Source organism: Anastrepha obliqua, chromosome 3, assembly GCF_027943255.1.
Source record: "Anastrepha obliqua isolate idAnaObli1 chromosome 3, idAnaObli1_1.0, whole genome shotgun sequence".
Lineage (NCBI taxonomy): Eukaryota > Metazoa > Arthropoda > Insecta > Diptera > Tephritidae > Anastrepha > Anastrepha obliqua.
In genome coordinates, this window is record NC_072894.1 from 107,365,084 (window position 1) to 107,390,825 (window position 25,742).

The window sequence follows — 25,742 nt, forward strand, 5'->3', positions numbered from 1 at the left end:
ATATGCGCGCGTTCGCAGCTTAATCACATGACAGATGTTAAATCTCGACTTTTGTTGTTGCGGTTAAGCTGCTTGTTGCTTTTGTTGCTGCTGCTGCTGCTCTTGTTATTGCTATAGGCAATCACATATGCATACCGCCTCAATCCAATGTTGCTGTTGCAAGTCAATTCTTTCCATTTATCCTGCACTCTCCTTTCTCTGCGCACGCCTCCTCTTTTCCACTCCACTGAGACTTGACTGCCTGCTGCAGCATTTGCGGTTTGTTTAATTATATATATATGTATTTTTTACTTTTTCCCCTTGTTATAAACGAGTGCGGTAGGTGGGAAGGAGGAGGCAGTTACACCGACTGACAGCTGCACCGCACAGAGGCTGTCACCCAATGCGTCAGGCGCTCGTAAATTATGTGGCGCTCAGATGCACGAGTCTGCTTTTTCCCAACTGTCTGTAAGTATTGTGGGAAAGTTTTTTGCTTCACACTAAATAACTGACTGATTGACGGTATTTTTCAGTTTTTCTTTTTCGTTCATTTGGATTTTTTTTGTTTTTTGCTTAATTCAATTGACAATATCTGCTTGTTATAGTTTTTTGTATTTTTTTATCGCCTCTCGTACGAACAATGTTTAATTTTTTATATTTACTTATCGTTTTTTGTTTTTGTAAAGACCGCAAGTGTGTTGTTTTTTCGTAGTGTAAACAATGTTCCACAAATTAATACGAAAGCCTCTGATTAAAAATCAATTAATAATGCAGCTAAGAGAATAATTATGGTAAGCTTATGCCGCTTTTGTTATTTTCTTCTTCGTGTTTTGTGCTTTATTTTAATTTGATTTGAGTCATCGAAAATTTCTGGCCTATTTATTATTAATATGGGAATAAGTTTCCGCCCTCGAAAACGAGGTGTCGCTGCTTTAAGGTGTATATGTGAGATCTCGACCACTGTAGTTGACATTCGTTTTGAAGCGTAAAGATCCTCTTTTCTCTGACGTCAAAAATGTCTACGTTCGTACAGCATTTGCGGGAAGTCGTGCTCCATTATTACCTTTTAAGGGGTATTCTGCTCTAGAAATTTGAACAAAAATTAATTTTTTTGCATATTTTCAAAGTTTAGACCTTTAAAAATATGCCCTTTAACGGATTTTTCAAAATTCGAATTATTTTCGGAGATACAGCGGATTTGGTGACGTGGCGTCTAAGGCGGCCGAGTGGAGCGAATCGCACAATGAACGGCAGATGTTACTGGACGACTTGAGGACTCGTTCTTTGAAGAAAATCTTTTGTATCCCACACAACCCTTATTTATTCTATACTTTCTATACCATATATACTACTGTGGGCAAAAAGTAAGGTGAATTTATTTGTCAAACTTCGCGGGATTAAAATTTCGCTCTAGTTATTTTTTTCATGAGTTGGCAGCACTGTTAATAACATCTGGGCCAACTTTCATGTGAATGTCATTATCAGTAATATATTTACGCTTGTGTTTACCAAACGGCCAAGAGTTAATTTTTCGATTTTTACAATGTCTGATTTGATTGAGCAGAGAAGTGCCATCAAATTTTGTTTGCGGAATAAAATTTCGCCTGCGGAAACGTTTAGCATGTTGCAGAAGGCATTTGATGATTCGACCATGTCGCAGAAAAATGTTTATAAGTGGTACAAAGACTTCAAAGAGGGTCGAGAACGTGTTGATGACTTGGAGCGCTCCGGATGACCATCGACGTCAACAGATGACCAACACGTCAATAAAGTGAAGGAGTTAGTGCTCAAAAATCGTCGGTTTACTGTTAAAGACCTTACTGATATGATCGGAATATCAGAAGGATCTGTGAAAACCATTTTGAAAGACCATTTGGGCCTACGAAAAGTCAAATCTCGTTTGGTACAACTCTCAATTTCTTGGAAAAAAGTCGTCGCGTTGATGTGTGTGAAACAATGCTTTCAGACTATCAGGACAAGCTCAAATGCATCATTACGGGAGATAAGACTTGGATTTATGCTTACGACCGTGAAACAACCAATCAATCAAAGGAATATCGTGCAAAAGGCGAGGCCGTTCAAAAATAAAGGTCAGGATGACAATTTTTTCGATTTTCGTGGTGTGGTGCACTATGAATTCCTTCCACCTGGCCAAACTGTTAATAAAGACCAGAATTATGGGCCAACAACTCTTGGTTTTTGCATCACGATAATGCACCGTCTCACACTGCACTCGTTCTTCGTGACCATTTCGCCAAAAATTCCACGCATATCGTTCCGCAACCACCGTATTCGCCTGATTTGGCTCCGTGTGACTTCTGGCTCTTCCCAAAACCCAAGAGACCACTCCGGGGAACGCGTTTCGAGTCGATTGAGGAAATAAAAGCTGAATCGAAGAAGGTGCTGATGGCTATACCGGAAATGGACTATTTGGCATGTTTCGGGATTGGAAAAATCGTTGGCATAAGTGTATTTCATCGAGAGGGGATTATTTTGAAGGGGATGAAATTGATTTACAAGAATAAATAAAGATTTTTCATTTTACAACCAAATTCACCTTACTTTTTTCCCACAGTAGTATGTATATACTTCATACTTCTATAATATATACCTGGAAATATATCGCCGATTAATCCAGAATGAGTAGTAAATATTATGATCTAAGTTATTCTATTGGAATTGTTGCTCAAACTTCAAACGCGATTTTCTCAAAACTACTTGTTTTGAGATGTTCGTCATGATATCTCAAGTTCTACTTATCCGATCGCTTTGAAGTTTGATAAATTTTTTTTATTACACATCTGTTTATCGCGCCTGCCTCGCATTTTGAAAAATTTAAGTTTGAAGTATTTTTAAAAAATTTGGAAAGGTAAAAAAAGAGGGCAAAAAATTTTTTTTCAAGTTGAAGCCATTTTGTGATTTTTTTTTCTTTGATTTGGCGTAATCCGATGGCGACATCCTAAATAATGAAGAATTTTTTTAATTTGATTTTTTTAGGTTACTACAACTGGGTAACTGGGAAGGAGTGGAACATCCAGAGACGTTTGGTGACGTGTGAGATGCTTGTTGAATGGCAGAAAAAAAAGGCTTTAATAAGAACTTCTTCGTTAACAACTGCCTTGGCATCATCTGCAGAATATATTGGCCAAAGACCATCAGTAACGACGCAATGTGGAGATTAACGAATGAGGAACCCATACTGAGGCAAATCCGACGCGTAAAGTGGCGATGGATAGGTCACACATTGAGAAAACCACCAGATAGCATCACAAGAATGACACTGGAGTGGAACCCGTAAGGGAGAAGAGGTCAAGGTCGACCAAAAAGCACTTGGAGAAAGTCGATGTTGCACGAACTAGCAGATGCCGACATCACATGGGACGGCGCAAAAACAACAGCACATAACCGTGTACGATGGAAAAGTCTTGTCGAGGCCCTATGCTCCCGAAAGGAGTGAACAAGGAAAACAAAGAGTCTAGAAATTTATGAAATTCATTCTTTGAAACCGAAGAGTCAAGCGGAGTAGTACTCGAGATCTCATTGAACTCTTTCGTGTTAAATAGTGTTAAGAAATTTAAGCTGAAATGGGTAAGTATTGCGTAGAGATCTAGTAGGAATATGAAAGTGAAATGAACAATTGATATCTCCTTTAGTTACACTAAAAACAAAAGTCAGTGAGAATGTAGACCTTCTGCTCTATAGAAACTTTAAGTTCATTGAAATTAAATGGGAATCCTAGGAAGTGATAGATTTTGACAATTTTAACGAGCTGAGAGCCTTCATCTTCTCTTAGTTGCAAATTGGTGATAAGGTCTCCAGATAAATGTTGCATATTCTAATCTAAAGCGAACAAAGGAAGTAAAGAGTAATTTGTGAGTGTAGGGGTCCGAGAACTTCGAGCTATTATGCCATATAAAACCTAAGATTACTATTATTATTACTCGTCCTCCAGTCAAATACACCTTCAAATATCGAATAAGCCATCATTCGCCTGCGTAATCACTGTAATGCCTTTCACGTCGAGCTGTTCTAAAGGCAGGATTATGCGAGTATTTTTCTAAATAATGAAATCTATACGCTTTTTCAGATAACTGATTGCTGTAAAATTTCTGGAAAATACCTCATAGAGAACCGGTTGTGAAACTTCGTCGATCTATTAAGGGGTTACATACGCCCAGAATTTTCAAAAAATCGATTTTTTTACAGATTATTATTCTTTATAGTTTTAGGCGTATTTCTGTGGAAGTCGATTGTAAAATTCGCCATAGATACAAAGTTATGATAGAAAATGTAACTGCCAGATGAGAGTTTGATGCGTCCTTCATTTGAGGCAGCGAAAATGCAGTTGAAAGTTTAAGCTCGTTTTTCTCGAAACTACTTTTTCCGGCACGGTCTGCATGATAACTAATTTTTAAATAATTTTTGACGCGGTTTTTTTTAATATTCGAAATATTCCGGATTTTTGATATTTTTATTAAAAAAATTTATAAACATAATTAAAGTGTGACATTTATGACGTAGAACGCATACTTTTTTTAAATACCGTAAATTGTAAAATTTTTCGAAATTAAACTTCATTCTACGAGAATTGTTTTTACTTTTTACGGATCCATCAACATTTCAAGCAGAAATGATGCAGACCTGGGAGCAACTTTTTTTTCGTTGTACTTTGGGTCACGTGATTTTGTATATACTAATTTTTGTGAAAAAAATAAAATAATTTTTTTTATAAAGTTTAGGTACTGATAAACAATGTTTACAATTTTTTTACATTTATTTCTATTGTTAACCTTTCTAAAAACAGTTTTTCTTGAAGCGCATTTTTGGCTCTGCTGGACTTATGCAACCGCTTAAGAAGACCCCTCAGACATTTCTTGCCCGCATTGGCTGAGTTCCAGCAAAGATTTTTCTTTTCCTAGTTCGGCCTTCCTTTCATCACATTTCATTTTTAGAAAAATATTATCAATATTGGGCATTGAAACTTTAGTGTGTCCTTCCTCTCTGTGTATCTTTGATTAGGGTTTTCCTGGTGTAAATGTTTGTTTGTATCTACATATGAAATTCGATTCGGAAATTTTTGGCGCTTTCACACTGATTTATTTCGAAGAAAGTTGGCAAAATGCATTGAATTTATGTTCACCATTAAATATAATAGCAAATAAATAAAAATTGCCAAAAATTTCGCTTTTTTGTTTTGCCGAAAATTGACCTCTTACCTATTGCAAAGTTCACAGCACTTTTTACTTTATTTAATTTGTATGTATATGTGTATTTTGGCTTTCTTTTAATTTTTTATTTTTTGTATTGCAAATACATTTTGAAAGCAAATCGCTGTAGATATGAGAAAGACTTTCACCACAATTACCAGAAAATTGCAAAATAAATACAATTATAGGGCACAATATTTACTAAGTTACAGTTAGGATTTTCCATGGCCACAATTTGGGCAAATCCATTAACCAATCTGTCACACTTTAATACTTTAATTATATGTATATACATACATATACTTAAATTGGCAAAGCAATAAATCAGTGAAAATATGTAAAAAAAATTTAATGACCCTGCCAGGAAATCAACTACACTCAAACTGGTGTGATTGTAGTGAATTTGTAACCATTACTAGATCGCGCGCTTTCCGGTTTTCGGTATAAGTAAACAAAATGCACCGTTTCACTGAAATGGGCCAAAAATTACATTCAATAGACCTTTCTTGTCGATGGGACTAAAACTTTTTTTTTCGGCATTTAAAAATATATATCGAGGGTCAAAGTTCAATTTCATGCATTTTAACAACGTTAATATCTTCAAATTTAATTGACCCTTGACAAAACCAAGCATATTTAAAATACGCGTCAGGCAACGCCTCACACGTTGAAACAAAGACATCCAAAGCACTGACAGCCTACTGGCAATGCAAGAGTGTTTTTGGGAAAACGTAGGGTATTTCTCCTAGCAAGGTCCTATGGATCTACACGGCTATAATAAAATCTATTATCACTAATGCAACAGTGGTGTGGATGAGCAGACTCGCTCTCGGGGGAATCAGAGGGACCTTATCAAGACTACAACGCACTGTGGCCATCTGTTGCGGCGGAGCTTTTCCAACTACTTCAGACGCGACATTAGATGCTTTGATTAGTCTACCACCACTTGATGTTTTCATCCAAGGAGAGGCCTTGAAGGCCATCTGCTGTAATACAAAGGGAATTGGTACGGCCCCTCTCCGGCATTGGACGATCAGAGTAGGCATGGACTTCGATCCAACGATCCTGGCGATGCCTCTTGACTCCACGCCATCCAGAGTCGTACTTGACAAAAGATACAGTGTGGGGCTGCCAGAGGCTTAACTGTGTTCAAACTTAGAAAATAAGCTCGGCAAACACTGTTTTTCACGGATGGCTCCAGGACCGAGCACGGCTCCGGCTCCGGCTCCGGCTCTGGTGTCTAAGTGGAATCCAGCGGGACAAAATTGCACTTTGCTCTTGGAATGCATGCATCTGTGTTTATGTATGCTGTTCAAGAATGAATGAATGAACTTGGAAACTGGAAAACAGAAGGAGAGGCAGATCTATATGTGTCTGCAGCGACAGTCTAGCTGTGTTCATGGCCTTAGACAGCCCCCCAACCACATCAGTGGTAGTCGAGTCCTGTAAATCCGCTAGACATAATAGCATGATGCTAACATGGGTCCCGGGACACGGGGGTATCGTGGGCAACGAGATCTCTGACTCTTTAGGCAGAATGGACTCTGAGGCCAACTTCTTTGGCCTGGACCCCGTTCTGCCACTCCCGTCTGCAGCCATCAAAGAAACGGTTAGCAAACGGGTTACTCTAACCCATGTGCGATCTTGGCAGGCACTGAGAGAGTCTGCGGATGGACAAAACTGATGTTAGCTGTCATGTGCGATCAACTGTCGCAGTTCCTCCTGTCACTAAGCAGAGGAGACTGTAGGCGGCTGGTTGGACTGATGACGGGCCACTTTCTATGGGCAAAGCACATGGAAAAGGTAGGCATCTCAAACAGTGCACTCTGCTCAGTATGTGGAGAGGAGGATGAGACGGCGGACCACTTTCTGTGCGTCTGCCCGGCCTTCGCTCGGATCAGGCCTGAGGTCTTTGGCACTGATGTGTCAAGAAGCGACCACCTTGGCTCCTCGACATCGCCAAATCTATTCAGATTTCTTCGGAGGTTGAGTAGATTTAAAGAAAATGGAAAAGGGAACCCGAGTGCAGTACAACTGACTTAATGTTGTCTGAGTGCTGTACTTCTGCTGTCTGTCCCGAGAAAAAAAAAATTTATGATTAAGGCCAGTTATGAAGAGATCTTCGTGATAGTACGTAAATAGGTATGAAATATATAACAAAATGTTTCACAGCACCAGTTTCGCCATTTCCTAATCATATCTCGTACACTAAATATTTCACCAAAAACAAAAAAAAAACAATTATTACAAAAGCCAGTAGCAGCTGTTCTCAGTATTTTCGTACCAGTTCTAAATCCATTTAAAGCATTTTGTAACAACTTGGAGCGAGTCAAAGCGCAATATGCTATGGCAAAACAACGTTTAGCCCATAACTTATGTTGTATGCTTGTATTTGCCACGCCATAAGTCAAAGGAAGACAAACATTGCATGGCTAAGAACAAAACAAACAAAAAAAATAGAATTAAACTGGTTCACAATTTGCTACTCTGCACTATTTACTGACCACTTGCATGCATCTTTTCCATTTACATATAAAATATGTGCGAATGTATGCACGGTTTGTATATATAAGCACACATTTCCACACCAAAACGACTCGTGCAACATACAAACGTACCACATAGTGTTGTTGGCCCAGTGGCGTGTCAACAATTGGCTCACTTCCTTTGTTGGCACAAGACCGCACGGATGAACGCGGACGCCACGACTATCTGACTGGTTTTGCGGTTTCGTTCCTTCAGTTAGTACGAGTATGTCAGTATGTATGTATGTAAGAGTATAGAGGAGTATGCACATACAAAACCAGGTTGCGCTCATCCATGGGCTTTTGTTTGCGACACGTTCGTGAAGGTTTGTGAAGCTGGTTAACGTTCGCTGTTAGTCCAAGTTGCTGCTATTATTGTTCTGAATATATTTTCTTGAAACAGTTGTTGACACATGCGCTACATTTGCCATGTATTCATTGGAGCAGGAGTAGATGCTGATGAAGATGTCAATTAGCTGTTTTCATGCGAATGAACTTTTTGGAATTGATGTTTTCATATACATACATACAGTGTAACCTCTCCCAACGGACAACTCTATTAGGTGGTCAACTCCCTTGAAAGGAAATTTTTTCTATACCAAATCTTATGTATCGGATGAAGTTACTCTCTTCTGAGCGGGCAACTCTTTTGGACTCTTTGGGTGTCCACCCAAAAGAGGCCAAAATAGGAAGTCAGACGCTCAAAGGCGCTACTTAATCGGTGAAGGAGAAACGTCTCTATGTTAGTAGCTTTGATCACAGGCCACTGCCTCATAGATCGACATGCTCAAAGATTGAATGCACCTCATTTCGACTACTGGAGAAGTTGCAAGAATGATAAGGAGGAAGAATCTGTCACACATCTTCTGTGTCATTTTCCTGCGTGGCATGACACTAAGTTTAGATATTTTGGCTCATCGTTCTTAAATGATACTGACGACCGTAGGGATATAAGTGTCAGACAAATCGATGGGTTTGCACTTAAAACAAAATGCACTTAAAACAAATTAACGAGGAGTAGAAAGTAAGCTGCTACTGTGATATCACAATGGATTGGCAACGGTCTAAATTAGTTAGTTTAAAGACGGACTGCCACTTCCACTTACCTACCTATCCTTTCCTCAGAGACCTAGGGTCGAGAGAGTAGAAGCTGAGGAATTTGTCAACACCCAGCGAATCGGCATCAGATATAATGGAAATGTGCAAGGAAATCGGAGATCGAAAAGCACCAGGGTCATCCGGTGCTACCAAATGTAGCCCTTAAGGTGACGATCCGCTTGTGTCCAGAAATGTTTGTTGCAGTACTGCAAAAATACTTGAACGAAGGAGGTTTTTCCTAAATAGTAGACATGGCAACGATTTTTGTTGTTATCAAAAGGGAAAGTAGCAGTCGGTGATCCGTCCTCGTACCGGCCGATTTGCCTACTGGACATAAAAAGCAAAATACTGGAACGTAATATATTATCAGTAATATACTAGTCCTTATACTAGAGTAAAAGGGAGCTTTGAGTACCATGCAGTTTCGAAAAAACCGATCGACGGTTGATGCTCTCAATATGGTTGTCAGCAGGGCTATTAAGGCAATAGAAGGAAGGAGGTAGCGTTGGGGGCCCCAAAAAATGCTGTGCGGTAACCAGACTGGACATAAAAAATACCTTTAATTCGGCCAGTTGGTCGCAAATCTTGGATAGCCTACATAAAATCGGCATCCCGCCGTATCTTTTCAGGATATTAAAAAGTTACTTCTCTGATAATGAACTAAGATATGAAATCAGTGCTGGAACAGTTTATAAAGTTACTGTTGGTGTACTCCAGGAATCAGTTTTAGACCCCTGTTTTATGGAATATCATGTACGACAAGGCCAGTACCCAGAGAGGTAAAAATAATAGGCTTTGCGGATCACATAGCAATAGTGACGGTGGCTAAGCACTTACAAGAAGTAGAGCACGTAACAAATGAAGCGATAAAAAAGGTGAACGAATGGAAGAATTGGAACACGCGGGGCTGAAACTGGCAGAGCACGAAACCGAGGCGGTTCTGATAACAAGCCCAAAAAAGTCGAAAATATGAAAATCTGAGTGGGAGAGCAAACTGCATATTCTCAATCCGCGCTGAAATACCTAGGTGTCATGATCGACTGTCGACTAAATTTTAAGGCGCATATTAACTACGCGATGGAGAAAACGGCGAGCATCCAAGCGGCACTCTCAAGGATCCTACCTAACATAGGTGACTCAAAGTCAACTAGGCGAAAGCTGCTGGCGAACGTAGCTACTTCAGTCCTACTGTATGCAGCCCCAGTCTGGGCAAATGCGGTGAAGCTGAAGGGCAACAGACGAAAGTTACTCTCTGTATATAGGCTAAGTGCTCTAAGGGGCATGTTGCGGCTAAAGAACCATATCGGATGACGCGGCGTTTGTCATAGCTGGCATGATACTAACGGGTATATTCCTGAGCGAAATGAAGCGATTCTACGACAGATGTGCCGATGATGCCGAAATAAATAAAAAACACGGTGAGAGAAGAGGGAGAGAGATTTGCCTCACTAACAAGGTGACAAGATCGATGGAATACCTCCAATAAAGGGCTATGGACTTATAAACTGGTTCCTGAGTTAAGACCATGGCTCAACCGTAGTTTTGGTGATACATCCTGTCACATGACACATGTCAGTATCCAATGTTTGCGCTTCACGGAGGGAAGTAGACTTCCACATGCAACCGGCATAGTTGGCTACATGATGGAATCGGAAGAAAGGTGGGAGGAAGTAGCTGCATTCGTTGCAATAACTCAGAGAAAGTTAAGATATATTGAACAGGCTAGAGGACACAATAGATACAATTGGCGAAGCTATATAAAGCGTTTCCCAACAACAGGTGTTATTTCGAATAGCCCGCTATTTTGGTAGATGTCACTTTTAAAGCTGTCATTTTTTTATATTTGACAAGTAGAAACTACGTCATTAATAAAAATGGAACGATACACGCTTAAACAACGCATTGAAATGATTAAAATTCACTATAAAAATGGTGAAAATTCGGTTCGTAAAACTCGAACATTTTTGGGTCATCGTGAAGCACCTTGTCGGACCGCAATGCAGAAATTTGTAAAAAAATTCGAGCTGTTGGGACAAGTTAGTGAGATGAAGAATAAAACCCGTGCACGTCGCTGAAGAACAGCCAAAAATATTGCTATTGTAGGCGAAAGTGTTGAAGAAAATCCAGGTTTGTCCATTCCTCGTCGTTCTTTGGAATTAAGCTTTCCGCAAGCGTCATTACACCGTATTTTGCATAAATATTTAGGTCTTAAGACTTATAAAGTCCAGTTAACACAAGAACTCAAGCCGGCCGATCATCAACAACGTCGTGTCTTTGCTTATTGGGTCGTTCACATCCATGAAAATGATCCGGAATTCCATCGAAAAATCATCTTGAGTGATGAGGCCCATTTCCACTAAAGTCGTCTGATTTGGGGCTCAGAAAATCCAAGACTTATTGTTGAAAAGCCTCTCTATCCTCAACGTGTGACTGTATGATGCGGTTTATTGTCCGGCGTAGTCATTGGACCTTACTTTTTCGAAAATGAAGCTGGAGCAACAGATAACGTGAATGGATTGCGCTATCTAGAGATGATTAACGATTTTTTATGGCCGGAATTGGATGATATTGATCTGGACAACGTTTATTTTCAATAAGACGGCGTTACGTGCCACACAAGCAACGAAACCACTGATCTCAACATTGAATAACACCTCTTATTGGAAAACCCTTTAGCTAACTAGTATCGCAGGTAGAGTGGTGGAGAAGACGGAGTTCAGGGTTTAGTACGTAGGCGTACTGTTTTGCCAGTCCAATTACTGACTGGCAGTGGTCCCGACTGAGGTGTGTTTTAGCAAGCAGTATAAATTGTGCATGTCGTCTTTGTGATGGTATCTATGTAGATTCCCCCTTCGATAATTAAAAAAAAGCATACAACTGGGTTTATTTGATTTCAACATCGACGCGATCTTATTGGAAACCCCTATTCATGTACATATACAATACATATATAGTTTATGTATGTGTTTATATCTGCGTACTTGCTCACTTTCAACTGCAGCTATCACTCAAGACATTCGACAGACATCCCATCATTGGCGAATTAAGGTGCGCGCGTCAGTTAATCGCTTTCGTGGCCAATCAATCGGCATTTCAGCACAATTTAAAATCACATCGAGTTTCATAAAAAAAATCCACCAACTGGCTATTGAACATTTTGGTGCTAATTAGTAGGATTTTTTAATGCTCAATTAAGGCTAAGTGTATGAGCAAATGTGTGCATGTTTATTATTATTAGATTGTTGTTGTAATTGTCTGTACATTTGTTATAACAACTGCTGAATCGTGTTTTTACAAACAACACTTTTCCGAATCTCATGTTTTTTTGTTTCTTTATTTTGTTTTTGTTGTTATTACGCCATTCAACAATCAGTAATTCGTTCGTTCAACTCCCAGCAGGTTCAAATTGTTGCTTGTAAAATTTTCAAATTGACACTAATTAGCGGTTATTGGCTGTATTTGTATTGTTGTTTTAATTTACAATTATATTTATCGTGGTTTATTGTGGTGCAGCTATTAGTTGCATTGCTTTTACACAGTTGTTAATTTATGTTTTTATTGCGCGTTTTCGGGTTTCACGTCATTTCCATTCATTGTCGCTACTTTTAACGCTGTAATGTAATTATGTTTATGCAGTGCGGCTTGTTTTTTGCTGTAATTTAATTATTTTGCAGTTCTATCAATAATAAAAATGGTACATTTTTTGTAAAGTTCATTTTTGATTGACAGCTGTCAATGGAGATTTCGTTCGAAAAACACAAAATTGCATGAATTTACAAGGTGTTGAAATGTACGAGCGTGAATGCATTACGAATTAAGCTGCTAAACTTTTGCAACTCCAATATTTTGACACTGAGTGACAACAAATGATTGAATGAATGAATTAGAAGCCGATATTTATTTACTGCAAAAATTTATTATCAAAAAAATTTATTGTCATAAAAACTAAATTAGTTCACGCGCAAATAAAAATGATTTGGGAGTGCGCACCTAAATGTATGCTATGGATTTTCAAGCACAATAATGAAATGAATGACCCGTCACAATGGGTCCGTTCCGTCTGTTGCGGCAACGAATTTGACTGACAGCAAAATAGATTAGGTGTATTTGAGTAAAAAGAGACACATACGTGCCATACGCCATGGCGGAATGCACAAAAATGGCAACTTTCACCTTTTGCGGCGAAAATGACAACAGTGTAAAGAAGTGCCGCAACGAACGCAAAGGACTCATTGTGACAGGCCTATGGGTGAGTTGGTCTATTGATAGTGGGGTATATACAGTTTGTCTCATAATTCTTTCCACAATATAATATAGTAACAACAACAACTTGCAATATAAAGCAAAGTTTCGAAATTTAAATAAATTTAGTAAAAATTCAGAAAATTTTATCAAAACTTTAAATTTTTACCAGGAGTTTTTAGGACCATTATTTTCTTAGTAGTTTCGATTATGCATTATTATTTGGAATTTCTTTTTTTGTAGCAAAACACTTTGCTAACACCTTCTACTGTAAACAAAAATGGTTATTAGTTTTTGACCAAAAAAAAAATTTGTTTTAAAAAGTATAGATACTTTACACTTATACTTTAAAAAATCTATTTTGAAATTTTTATCATTAAATATTTTAAAATTTTTGTCATTAAATATTTTGAAATTTTTAACATTAAATATTTTGAAATTTTTAGCATTAAATATTTTTAAATTTTTAACATTAAATATTTTGAAATTTTTAGCATTAAATATCAGGTCAGTCCATAAGTTCGTGCGTAGCTTACCCATAATTTCACTTTTGTATGATTTTTGCATACAAAAAATTATTCGCGGAATATAACGGAACTATTTATATTTTCTTTGATATGTTGTGCATTCAACAAGTGATTTTAATCGCGGATAGAAACACGTGTTGTTAAAAAATAAAATGGAATTTCGAACGCGTATAAGAGATATATTTTGTATTTTTTTTATAAAAGTGGTAAAAATTCAACAACTGCTGCTGCAGAAATAACCACTGTTTACGGAGAGGATACCGTGGGTGTAAGGACTGCGCAAAAGTGGTTTTCAAAATTCCGAAGTGGTAACTGCGACGGTGATTGTTAAATTCGTCATTGAAATCTACACAGATGGTTCTAAGAATAACTGTGGCGTTGGAGCTGACCTCTATTCGGAGCTCCTCAAATTATCCAAATCATTTAGACTTCCGCCGTAGCCGAATGGGTTGGTGCGCGACTACCATTCGGAATTCACAGAGAGGTCGTTGGTTCGAATCTCGGTGAAAGCGAAATTAATAAAAACATTTTTCTAATAGCGGTCGCCCCTCGGCAGGCAATGGCAAACCTCCGAGTGTATTTCTGCCATGAAAAAGCTCCTCATTAAAAATATCTGCCGTTCGGAGTCGGCTTGAAACTGTAGGTCCCTCCATTGGTGTAACAACATCAAGGCGCACACCACAAATAGGAGGAGGAGCTCGGCCAAACACCCAAAAAGGGTGTACGCGCCAATTATATATATATATATATTTAGACTTCCTGACTATGCCAGCGTGTTCCAGGCAGAACTATAAGTAATCAGAAAACCATGCAAATCACTAACACTCTACAAGGAAGTTGGTGCAAGAGTAGCTATATTTTCAGACAGTCAAGCAGCTATCAAGTTCTTAGATTCCAATTCGATTTCATCCACACTAGTCTTACATTGTAGAGAGGAACTAAAATTGTTTGGTCATTGGCTTCAAATTACTCTGCAGAGACTGTCAGACTATTTATGCGAAAGTGCAGGTGTAGCTAGAGCAAGATTTCGCCCTTTCCGGGCTTACAGCAAATTAATTAAATCTCAAACTTAGATATATAAAGTTTGCTGCTATACTTGGATCTCACGAAATGGATCTGGCTGAAAAAAAAACCACAGACATCACACGAGAACAGTGGTAGTAAAACGGCGCCATTCGCTAATTAGGATTATTTCAGTAGAAATACTCAACCACTTCAACAACAGTAGCTGTTAAATGGAGAACATGCACAAGACCACGACCGAAAAAAATTCTCAAAAATCAGTGTGTCTTGAATTTTGCATTTTTCTATACCAAACTGTAGTGGACCATAAATTCTTCTTCTTCTTAATTGGCGCGATTTTGGCCGAGTTTAACAAAGCGTGCCAGTCGTTTCTTTCTCGTGCTAACGGGCGCCAAATGGACACAGTAAGTGAAGCCAAGTCCTTCTCCACCTGATCTTTCCAACGCAGAGGAGGTCTTCTTCTTCCTCTACTACCACCAGCTGGTACCTCATCGAATACTGTCAGCGCCGGAGCGTTTGTATCCATTCGGACGACATGACTCAGCCAACGTAGCCGCTGGATCTTTATTCGCTGCGCTATGTCTATGTCGTCGTAAAACTCATACAACTCATCGTTCCATCGTCTGCGATATTCGCAAAAATCTTCCGCAGAATCTTTCTCTCAAACACTCCAAGAGTCTTGTAGAGTGTTAGTTTTGTTCGTCTAGAGAGGACTTTACTGCTCAGTTGCCTACTTAGTGCAAAGTAGCACTTGTTGGCAAGAGAGATTCTACGTTGGATTTCAAGGCTGAATAAACGAAGTCTTTTACAACCTTGAAATTATAACTGTCTACAGTGACGTGGGTGCCGATACGCGAGTGCGCCGACTGTTTGTTTGAAGACAGGAGGTACTTCGTTTTGTCCTCGTTCACCACCAAACCCATTCGCTTATTCTCTTTATCCAGTTTGGAGAAGGCAGAACTAACAGCGCGGTTGTTAAGACCGATGATATCGATATCATCGGCATACGCCGAAAATTGTACGCTCTTATAAAATATTGTGAATATTGAATATTTTCAGAAATTCTGATTAAAATTTTTGAAATTTTGATACATTTTTTACGAAGTTTGAAACTTTGCGTTATATGGTTTTTGTATAAATTTAAAAAATAAACAGTCAAACCTTGTCAAAATATAAGGTCAAGATCAACAGTTTTATGCCGTCTCTGAGCGGCAAATGGATGGATGAGGAGCTTTTTTCGAAACAGGAGGCTTGCCGTTTCCTACTGATGGACGGCCGCAGGAAAAATAGAAAAAACTTATAAAACATTTGTTTAAAACATTGTTTTATGCCCAGAGCTTCAAACTCGTGCACTTCCAAATAGTAGTCACGCACCAACCCATTCGACTGCATCAGGAAGAAACGTTTTTTTTTGGCCATCCTAATCAACAAAAATCAGATAATTCAGCTATGTTATTTTCGATTATGAAATAAAACGACGAAACGCTCAGAAGTTTTCATTTCACCTATTATTTTAAATACTTAAAAGCCTCATATAGTCGTGCATATATAGGGTGATCAATGTAGAGGTATCGGATTTTAAATTGAAATAAAACAACGAAAATTCAAATTGATTGGGCGATCTTTATTACTCGGCGAAATTCGTCCATCCGTAAACACCGTCTTCCTCGCTGGAGCACTTTAGTAATGTTAACTTCCAATACCTCAATCGAAGCTGGTTTATTCACAAACCATTTAGAATTTACATACCCCCACAAATAAAAATCCAAAAATGTTATATTACACAATCTTGGTGGCCAATCCACTGGTCCGATACGAGAGATAAATTGTCACCGAAACGACGACGCAGTAAGTTCATTGCTCATTGCAAGTAGCGCCGTCCGCCGTCTTATTGGAACCAAATGTTGTGGAGATCACGGGCTTCAATTTCCGGCATCAAAAAGTCATTTAGCATGGAGCGATAGCGTTCACCATGAACCGATGATTCCTCCAGCCCAAAAGCCCCACCATACTGTTGTTTTCAATGGATTTTCTTGAGTGACTTCGGACTGCTCTTCAACCCAAATAAGACAATTGTGCTTACTGACATAGTGATTAAGCCAAAAAAGGACCTGATCGCTAAATAAAATTCGGGTACCAACGCGCGCGGTGAACACTTTTCGCAGAGCGTTTGTTTTGCGTGATGCGTAATTCTGCGACATGATGAAATGTCAATGAATATTGAAAAAAATTATGCATTTAGTTTAACTGTAGTCACGCGTAATCTGCCAAAAAAAAACTCTATTGAAAAAGTGCCTCCAATCTGACCACCCTCTATATACATTTCTGCGTCCACTGAATGCAATAAGAAAAACATTCCACAAGCACATAATTGCCGTTCGTATGCCATTAACTTGTTTATTTAACAGCTCCTATAAATAAAAATGTGTCTCCACCAAGCGCTAGCTAATCCAGTTCTACGCGGCCGTATATATTTAGTATTGCTCATCAATATTCATTAGGAAAAAAATCGATTTGCTTTAGCCTTGTCAATCCCAATGGTAGATTGGCTTTCTTACTGCGCAGATGACGTTGATTGTTGCAATGTGATTATGATGATGTTGACGGAGGCACTGGCTCCGCTAAACGCAAATGCATAAACTGTCACTGGCATACAAACGTACGCGCATCGATAGTGAATGAATAAATGAAACGCATGCGCACAAAAACAACAACAACAATAAACAGCAACAATGACAGTCAACAACACTATGCTGTCATAGCAGTTACCCATAAAATCGAGCAAAATATACAACGGCAATAAAATGGCAAATATGCAGTGGGAATAGGTAAAATAATGGTAAAAGTATAATGTATGGTTAATGGTTGGTAAAATGCTAATGGAGTTTATGGCTGTGAATTAATGAAAATATGGCGACAATTAAATATCAATTTACGTGCAATGCGCAACTGCGCACGCGCAGACACAAACGACAAATCGGCTTGCAACTTCTAATATACTAAGTAGGCGAGTGGCTGGAATAGATGAGGGAAACCTGACAATAGTCACATGTATGTATGTACATATATAGATACACATACATACATATATGTCTGCAGCCTGTTGTTGGCTGTTGGCCAAGTCAATCAGCGCCAGCGACCACCCGGGACACCATTTGTAGCAGCATAGCTGGGCGTACTAACAGCACTAGATGTTTGTTTTTTTTTTTTTTAATTGAAGTTAGTTGGAGGCAAGCTTCGATATTTGTTTGTTGGTTGGTTTCTTCGCTGGCTGGCCACGGATGTGCTGAATTGACATGTGCCCCCGATTTTTTGCCGTACAGTGGCCAGTGCAAATTGAGTGCTTAGCAGCTTGCCTCTTGAGCTATATGGTATGACTGTTTTGCGTGTTGAGCCTCTTCAACGGCTGTCGGCCGCCGCTTCATGCGTTGCATGCACTGATGCGATTACAGTCTGCTCGCAGGAAAAATGATATGCGCTGACGTCTAAAGTGAAATCCCATGTCACGTGTCAAATGCAAAGGCGCAAGAAAAGTAAAGCGCGCAGGCGCACACGCTGACCAACTGACTGACTGACTGCTGAGACGTGCATGCACTCGAAAGCAGACAAAACAAACAACAATTCGAGTAGTTTGCATTGTTGCGGTTTTATTACTACAGAAAAAAAGTGCGGAAAAGTAAAATAAAATGAAGTTATAAATAAAAACCAAGTTTCAAAAAAAATTTGTGGCAAAAAAAAAATTTATGGCAAAAAAAATCTCTTCCCAAGTGCCAGCAAAAAAACAAAAACACACGTTGATGGCAAAAACAAAATCTCCTCCCAAGTGGCAGCAATAAATCGCAACATGCCGCATCCAAAGTTGTGGCACACACCGAAAATCAACAGCACAAAGTGTAAAAACTCTAAAGTATTTGTTTAAGTGTTTTCTTCTGCCAGCCACCACTTTTGACCTAATTTCCGGAGTTGCAAAATTTAAGTAGAAGTGGAAAGCAATAAGAGGCAAACTTCAAACTCAAACTTAAAAACTGTCAATTGCGCTCAAGTAGCTGATTGCGTTGTGGCTTTATCGCTTTGGAAAAAAGAGTCTGACCAGACGCGCCTCATGTTACTTGCGGTATCGCTGCAGCTCCTTACACCTTCCAACATTTTTAGGTAGCTGTCACCGGCACACAGCAGTGCAACTCAACCGAATCTTAAAAAAAAAAAAATTAATACAAATGATACAGACATTGAAAAAAAGCATCTTTGAAGTCAGGGGTTAAACACTACGCCGCGTGGATATCTGAATACTCTTTTTGTTGTTGGCAGAAGTGCCATTTGATATTCATGCTTGGGAGAGTTAAATTTTGTGTAAGTCGATTGTAAGCGCTTTAAAATGTTGTGATGTCAACTCACAAAAAGGTGTGTTTGTGCGAAAGAGTGAGTCAGTGAGTGAGTAAGTAAGGCTATAGTTGCCATGTGTTCCATTTTGCTTGACAAACATTACCAAGTACAGGCTGATGCTGAGGAGTAAATTTTTTTTCCTACCCAAGGCACTCCACTTGCCTTATAAGAGTATTTTTAAGACCAAACATACTAAAGTCACGAAAATTCGAACCACTCTAATAATGTTGGCGTTTTGATTCCCAGCAACTTCTTTAAATACTCATGAAAAAAATTAAGTATATCTATTTGAGAAAATTTTATGTGTATTTCTTAAAAAAAAATTACCATCATTCATCTGGCCCATCATTGTTGGTGTGTTTGATGATGACGGAAGATAATGTCACTTTCGTCATCAGATTTGTGGAGGAAATCCAAACAGTAACATATTTCTATTGAAAAGTGCATTAAAGGTACAGGATGAAGTCCAAAATAAAGAAGACTGAGCTAAAATAGAAACGACAGGAACTTTATTCTGGCCTCGATACACTATTTTGCCTGATCTAAAAGCTTTTCGAAATAGTGTTTCGGGTCATTGACCGGAATGTCCTTCAGGAGGTCGGCACAAGCCTTTTGGATGGCCTCTACGGACGCAAAACGTTTTCCTTTCATGGCCAAATACAATTTTCCGAATAGGTAGAAGTCACAGGGATCCATATCAGGCGAATACGGTGAGTGATTGATGGTTAAAATGCGATTTCTAGTCAAGAAATCAGTCACAAGAATGGAGCGATGAGATGGTGCATTATTATGCAATAAGCGTCAGCTTCCTGCTTCGCGGTATTCAGGGCGAATTCGACGAATGCGATGGAATAAACGCTTCAATACGCTAAGATTTTCTATCTGGCCCGTTGGCACGAACTCCTTGTGGACAATTCCCTTGGAATCCTAAAAACAAATGAGCATCGACTTGATTTCGACTTCTCCCAACGCGATTTTTTGGGTGGAGGCTCGTCTGTGGCCTTCCATTTGGCACATTGACGCTTAGTTTCAGGCATTCATTCTTCACCAAGGCAATGCGAGTCGCGGAAGCCGAATGGGTTGGTGCGTGACTACCATTCAGAATCCGAAATACGTAGGTTCAAATCTCCGTGAAACACCAAAATGACAGTTTTTTCTAACAGCTTAAAGGCTGAAAGACGGAACTTAAATGTGACCGAAAGAATGTGCATCTCTGCCGCTTAAAATAAAGCTACTATACTGAGGATACTGAAGACCGCGAATTCGGAGGTCTTCTAATGTAAGATCAACCCCTTTTTGCCTCCATACAATAAAATTTTGGTTTGTTCGTCCATAGAATGTTTCTTCATCTCTGTGCAGGCTAGTCCAAATGTTATTCTGCAAACTTGATTGGGTATTTTAAATGCTTTCGGCAAGAAGGGGAACCTCACCCGGAGCACAATGACTTGAAACCATTCTCCCTAAGCCGACTGAACTCCGATTCAACCATGGTGAACAGGTTTCAGAGGTATGACCAATATCAGACTGTTAAGCGGCACTCAGCTATTTTGAAGGAATCAGCTGATTAGCAGATGCAGCTGTGATTTGATTTTGACTGCGCTTTGTTTACGAAAAAACTGAAATTGTGTTAGTGATTAAGGAAAAAAAATTAACACAGTATTCGCTCATGTGTTAGACTGGTTGGACGAATGTGTGAATACGCGTGAATTGAGCGAGCAGAATTCCACTGCCGAGTCCCCGCCGACGTGGCCAAGCCTAGTAATCTATAATCCTTGGTATCAACACATGCTGGGCTTTGAATTCTTTTTACAGTTCCAGTTGGCGTCCACAAATTTTGAAATATGGAACAAATTTGCTTCGGTTGCGTATTATTATAATTATTTTTCATTTTTTATTTATTTTTTATTTATTTTTTATTTTTTTATTAATTTTATATTTTTTTATTTATATCTAATTTATACAACATACACCGAGATTACTATGAGGTTCACTAATTTCCAACGAATATAAGCTGCGTAAATCGTAAATATTAAAGTATTGAAGCTTTGGAGCTTTGAAAGATCTGGGTACGCTGCCTCACCCTTTTGGTTTTGCTTATTTCGTGTCATTCTCAATTCACTGATCAGGTGAATAAAAAATGTAAGTCTCATGTTACGCGCCTGGTATTAAAATATCAATTTGACATTTAACTAATTTTACAAAACAAAAACAACAAACCACTACACCACAAGCGGGTAACAAATATTAAGACACAGAAAACGAGGAGCAAACGTTTTCATGAACATAAATAAGACAAGCTTATGCCGCTTTAAAACTGAGCCATTGTGACAGAGGGATAAAGAAGCCTAGAATATGGCAAGAAACCATTCAAGTGTACGGGTGGTAGAAATAAAATAAAATAAAAAGAAAAAAACTTGACAAAGTGAAGAAAGTTAAACTTGAAGAAATAACAAATACTTATGAGTAAAAACCAAGCCGCGTTATAAACAGGGAGAAAAGCGAATAAACGAAGTAGAAAACATACAAATCCCATGCCAATCAAGTGGCAGTGAAAATAAAAATAAAAGTACAACAGAAGTGCACAAGCCAACAAACAACGAGGGAAGATCAAAGATCGAATGTGAGATCGAATTGCCGATCAAACATTTGTGTGAGTAATCGAAGAGTTTTCAATGTAAAATGCTTATGATAGCAAAAGAAAAAACAAACAAAAAACGAAAAAAGAAACAAAAATAAAAATAAAAATGACGTGATTGACTGGCTGACTGGCTGAATGGCCAGCAATCACGAACAAAGAAATGCAAATAACAGCAGATTGAATTGCCCATACATACCATGAGGGTGGGGGGACGGCGCGCTCTAACTCCATCCATACTCACAAACGCCAGTCGTAGTCAATAAAAAATAAAGTCACTTGGCACTCACTTGACGCTTGGTTAGTCGGTGGATATACTACCTCAATTATTTTGTCGGTACTCGATCACAGACCAAATGTGGTAAACACTTAACACCAGCGCGCAACAAACATTTGAAGCGGACACTCCAAATGCTACGTCGAGTGGTTTTAGGAGGTTAGGATGTAATCGAAGTACGGGCGCATATTTAAATATTGTTCATGGTGCATGTGTATGCATACGAGTATGTGTGTGTATGACGTAATTGTAGTCTGGACTCACCTGCATGTAACGCGCCAATGCGGCAGCATTTGAACGTTGTTGCTGTTGCTGTTGTAGCTGCAGCAACTGTTGCTGTTGATGATGGTGTTGCTGTTGCACTTGCGATCTCAGTTGTGGCTGCGGCGAGCCCAGAGGGCTGACAATTGTCGATGTCGAACCACCGATGCCCGTGTCATAGCCTTGAGCATTGCTATTGCAATCAACATCTGTGCACGCGCGGTGTGATTGTGCGGTGCGAAAGAGAGAAATATTAAAAAATAGTAAAAAATTAGAAAAATAGATTAAAGTGCAAAAATTCAAATAAAAAACATAAAAGCTAGGCAAATGCGAGAAATATATACATAAATAAGTAAAATGGGTTTGTTTGTGATTTTTGGTTTGGTACAAACTTTTGAGTTTTTTTAAAAATCCACTACCATGCGTGTAAAGTCTTCTTCTAGCTAATCCCTCACACTCACAAAGGAGGTGTCTAATAGTTTCCTCCGCTTTTGTATTGCAGCAGCCTCTACAATAATCTTAGTATGGAACGCCCATCCTTCTGGCATGATTACCTATTAGACAATAACCGATTAATGCACAAGTTTGGAAAAGGGTAAGTATGCATTCGATAGAACTCTTTCTGCTCTACTAATCCATGTTGATTCTATATTTGAGTTATTTAATTTTTTATTAGTTTTGCGGCTTAGAAATGGAATACCCAGGAGGCAAAAATCAACATTTTCAACACCTGCTCTTCTTTGCATTTCATCGAGGTCAAAAAGCTGCCCAAGCAGCCCCTAACATTTGCGACGTGTATGGAGAAGGTGTCGTGGGCGATTCTACAGCACGGAAATGGTTTGCAAACTTTAACGTCGATGACATGTCCCGCAGCGGAGGGTCTTCTGAATTCGATGAAGAACGTCTCAAATCACTTTCAAATGAGAACGGATGCCAAACCAGTCGTGAATTAGTGGAAAAAATGAACTGCGATCATAAAACCATTCTCACGCACCTTAATTCAATGGGTTTTATCGAATAATTGGGAGCCTGGGTACCTCACGAGCTCAACGAAAATAACAAAGAAAGTCGCCATCAAATTGCTTCTAAACATCTCGCCCTTCATCGAGCAACACGCGGTCATAAACAGCGCTTTTTGTACCGATTTGTCACGGTAGATAAGAAATGGTGCCTCTACATCAATACGAAGCAAAGAGAGGAGTGGGGGGCTCCAGGAGGTACACCAAAGCCCAGAGTCAACTCGGATCTTCATCTAAAGAAGATCATGATATGTGTTTGGTGGGACTGGGAGGGAATGGTGCACTCGGAAATGCTCAAAAAGAATGCCACGGTGAACAAGGAGCTCTACATTGCCAAGCTACGCCACGTGAATGAGGCTATTCGACTGGAAAGACCTGATCGACATTGTCAAATAATACTCCTTCACGACAACGCCAAGTCCTATGTTGCACAAGTCATCGAAGCCGCACTCCAAGAGCTCGAATGGGAGGTCCTTCAGCATCTGCCGTAAGCTCCGAACCTTGCACCGACCGATCGATTACCATCTTTTCCGTCCCCTGTCAGACAATATGAAGGGCGTTGCCTTCGATAACAAATAGGCTCAACAACTTCTTTGACACTACATCAGGCTATTTTTGGCGGAAGGGCACCAACAAATTTGTCAAGAGGTGGGAAAGCGGTTGTAAACAGCAACGGCGAACAGATTAACTTTTTGATATACTTATTGTTTTTCTTTTAAATAAAAGTCTTCGGTAAAACGCAACGAAACGCTACGCGGCCGCCGTAGCCGAATGTGTTGGTGTGTGACCACCACTCGGAATTCAGAGAGAACGTAGGTTGGAATCTCGTTGAAAGACCAAAATGGAGAAAAAGTTTTTCTAATAGCGGTCGCCCCTCGTCAGGCAATGACAAGCCTCCGAGTGTATTTCTGCCATGAAAAAGCTCCTCATAAAAAATATATGCCGTTCGGAGTCGGCTTGAAACTGTAGGTCCCTCCATTAACGGAATAACATCAAGATACACAAATAGGAGAAGGAGCTTGGCAAACACCTAAAAATGGTGCACGCCAATTATATATACATATATACCTATATATATATATATATATATATATATAACGCTACGAACTTTTACCCCAACCTTTATATGATGCAATTTTTAATGATGAATTATTATTATTATTTTATTTTAATGCGGCGAAAACCCAAATCAGAATTCGTATGCAAAATTGTTTTCCAATTTTCCTTTTTTATACCCAGCAATTTATTTGATGTAATAGAACTTTTCTGCTACAAAATTACAATATTTTGATTTTAAAAATATTTTTCAGTACTATCGAAAAATTTACTTATCTTTCGTGACAAACCCTCGGACAGTGAATTGAAGGTGGTATTCTAGTTATGGATTGAAAGCGGTGCCATAAACGTTGTGGTGCAAGAGTTAAACAAATAAATGGCAACAAGAATTGCAATATAAATGCAATAAAAAAATAACAGCAAAAATAAAAATAAAAAATTGAAGCAACAATGCCAACTGATAAATCGCACCGTGTTTATGCAAATTTACGACATGCAAATACAATAAAAAATATCTACTGAACATCGGTTGATGGCTGACTCCCGCTTGAAAAATAAACACAAAAACAACTACAATAAAATCGAAAAAATTTGCATTCCCAATGAATTGCCGCTGCATCTGTGAAACGATCGAGAGTGAAGGAGATCGATTTCAAATTGTTACGAGTACAACACAGCACGCAGCTGCAACAATTTGCACTACAGGCAGCGCGACGGTGCACACACCATCACCCGGCTAGCGATTGGCATAATAGGGCCAATGAAACGAAAAAAAAGTTGCAAGCTAAAAGCAAATGGCCAACAGCGAATAACAAACCAAACGATCAATTGTGCAAACGATCTGCAATTCAAGCGATCGGCAGCCAGCGGCACACATACATACACACACGCATACAACCATTCATACTTAACAAATATTTGCGTGCCTTTTTTCTATTTATCTGCGCTCTAATATAGCAGAAATATGTATGTATGCGTGTAGTTACTTAGAACTGCAACTGCAGAAGCTGTCTATAGTCAGTTGGCGTGAGTGAATGACTGACTGAGTGTGATCGCCGCGAGTCTAAACCGTTGGTTGCTCTTAACCTCTTTTCAAACAGCTCTTTGGCCACTTATACCAACTACATAAGTATGTATGTGCTTGTACGGGGATATTTATATGTATGTATATGGCATAAGTGTAGGTAATACCACTTCGCTTGTTTTTTGTTTTGTTGCAATACTTTACTAACTACTCGGGTAAATGGTGGAAGTTGGGTTTATTGTTCTGCGGCGCTGCGTTCCTTCAACGCTTAACAAGCCTTATAAAATTGTACAAAAAAGCGATTTTTAATGACACTAAACGTTCACGAATTCTACGCTACTAATCACTGTCTATTGTAATGAACGACTGATTGGTAAAGTGATCGTTGTTATTGTTGCTCGTTTGTAGTAATTTAGCTTAGCTTATTACTCGTAATACTCCTCGTAATACTGGGCATTGCATTGTATCGATTAGTGTTGGTGCAGC

The 25,742-nt window shown here is 39.0% G+C and overlaps 1 protein-coding gene across 1 annotated transcript in view; it reads right to left on the minus strand.

The window, feature by feature from the left end:
• The window catches only part of LOC129242148 (protein TANC2), a 78,712-nt gene that overhangs the window by 43,029 nt on the left and 9,941 nt on the right, over positions 1-25,742 (minus strand). Inside the window, exon 3 of the mRNA XM_054878711.1 lies at positions 22,161-22,366. Coding sequence (XP_054734686.1) covers positions 22,161-22,366 — 206 coding nt within the window. The remainder of the gene's footprint in view (positions 1-22,160; positions 22,367-25,742) is intronic.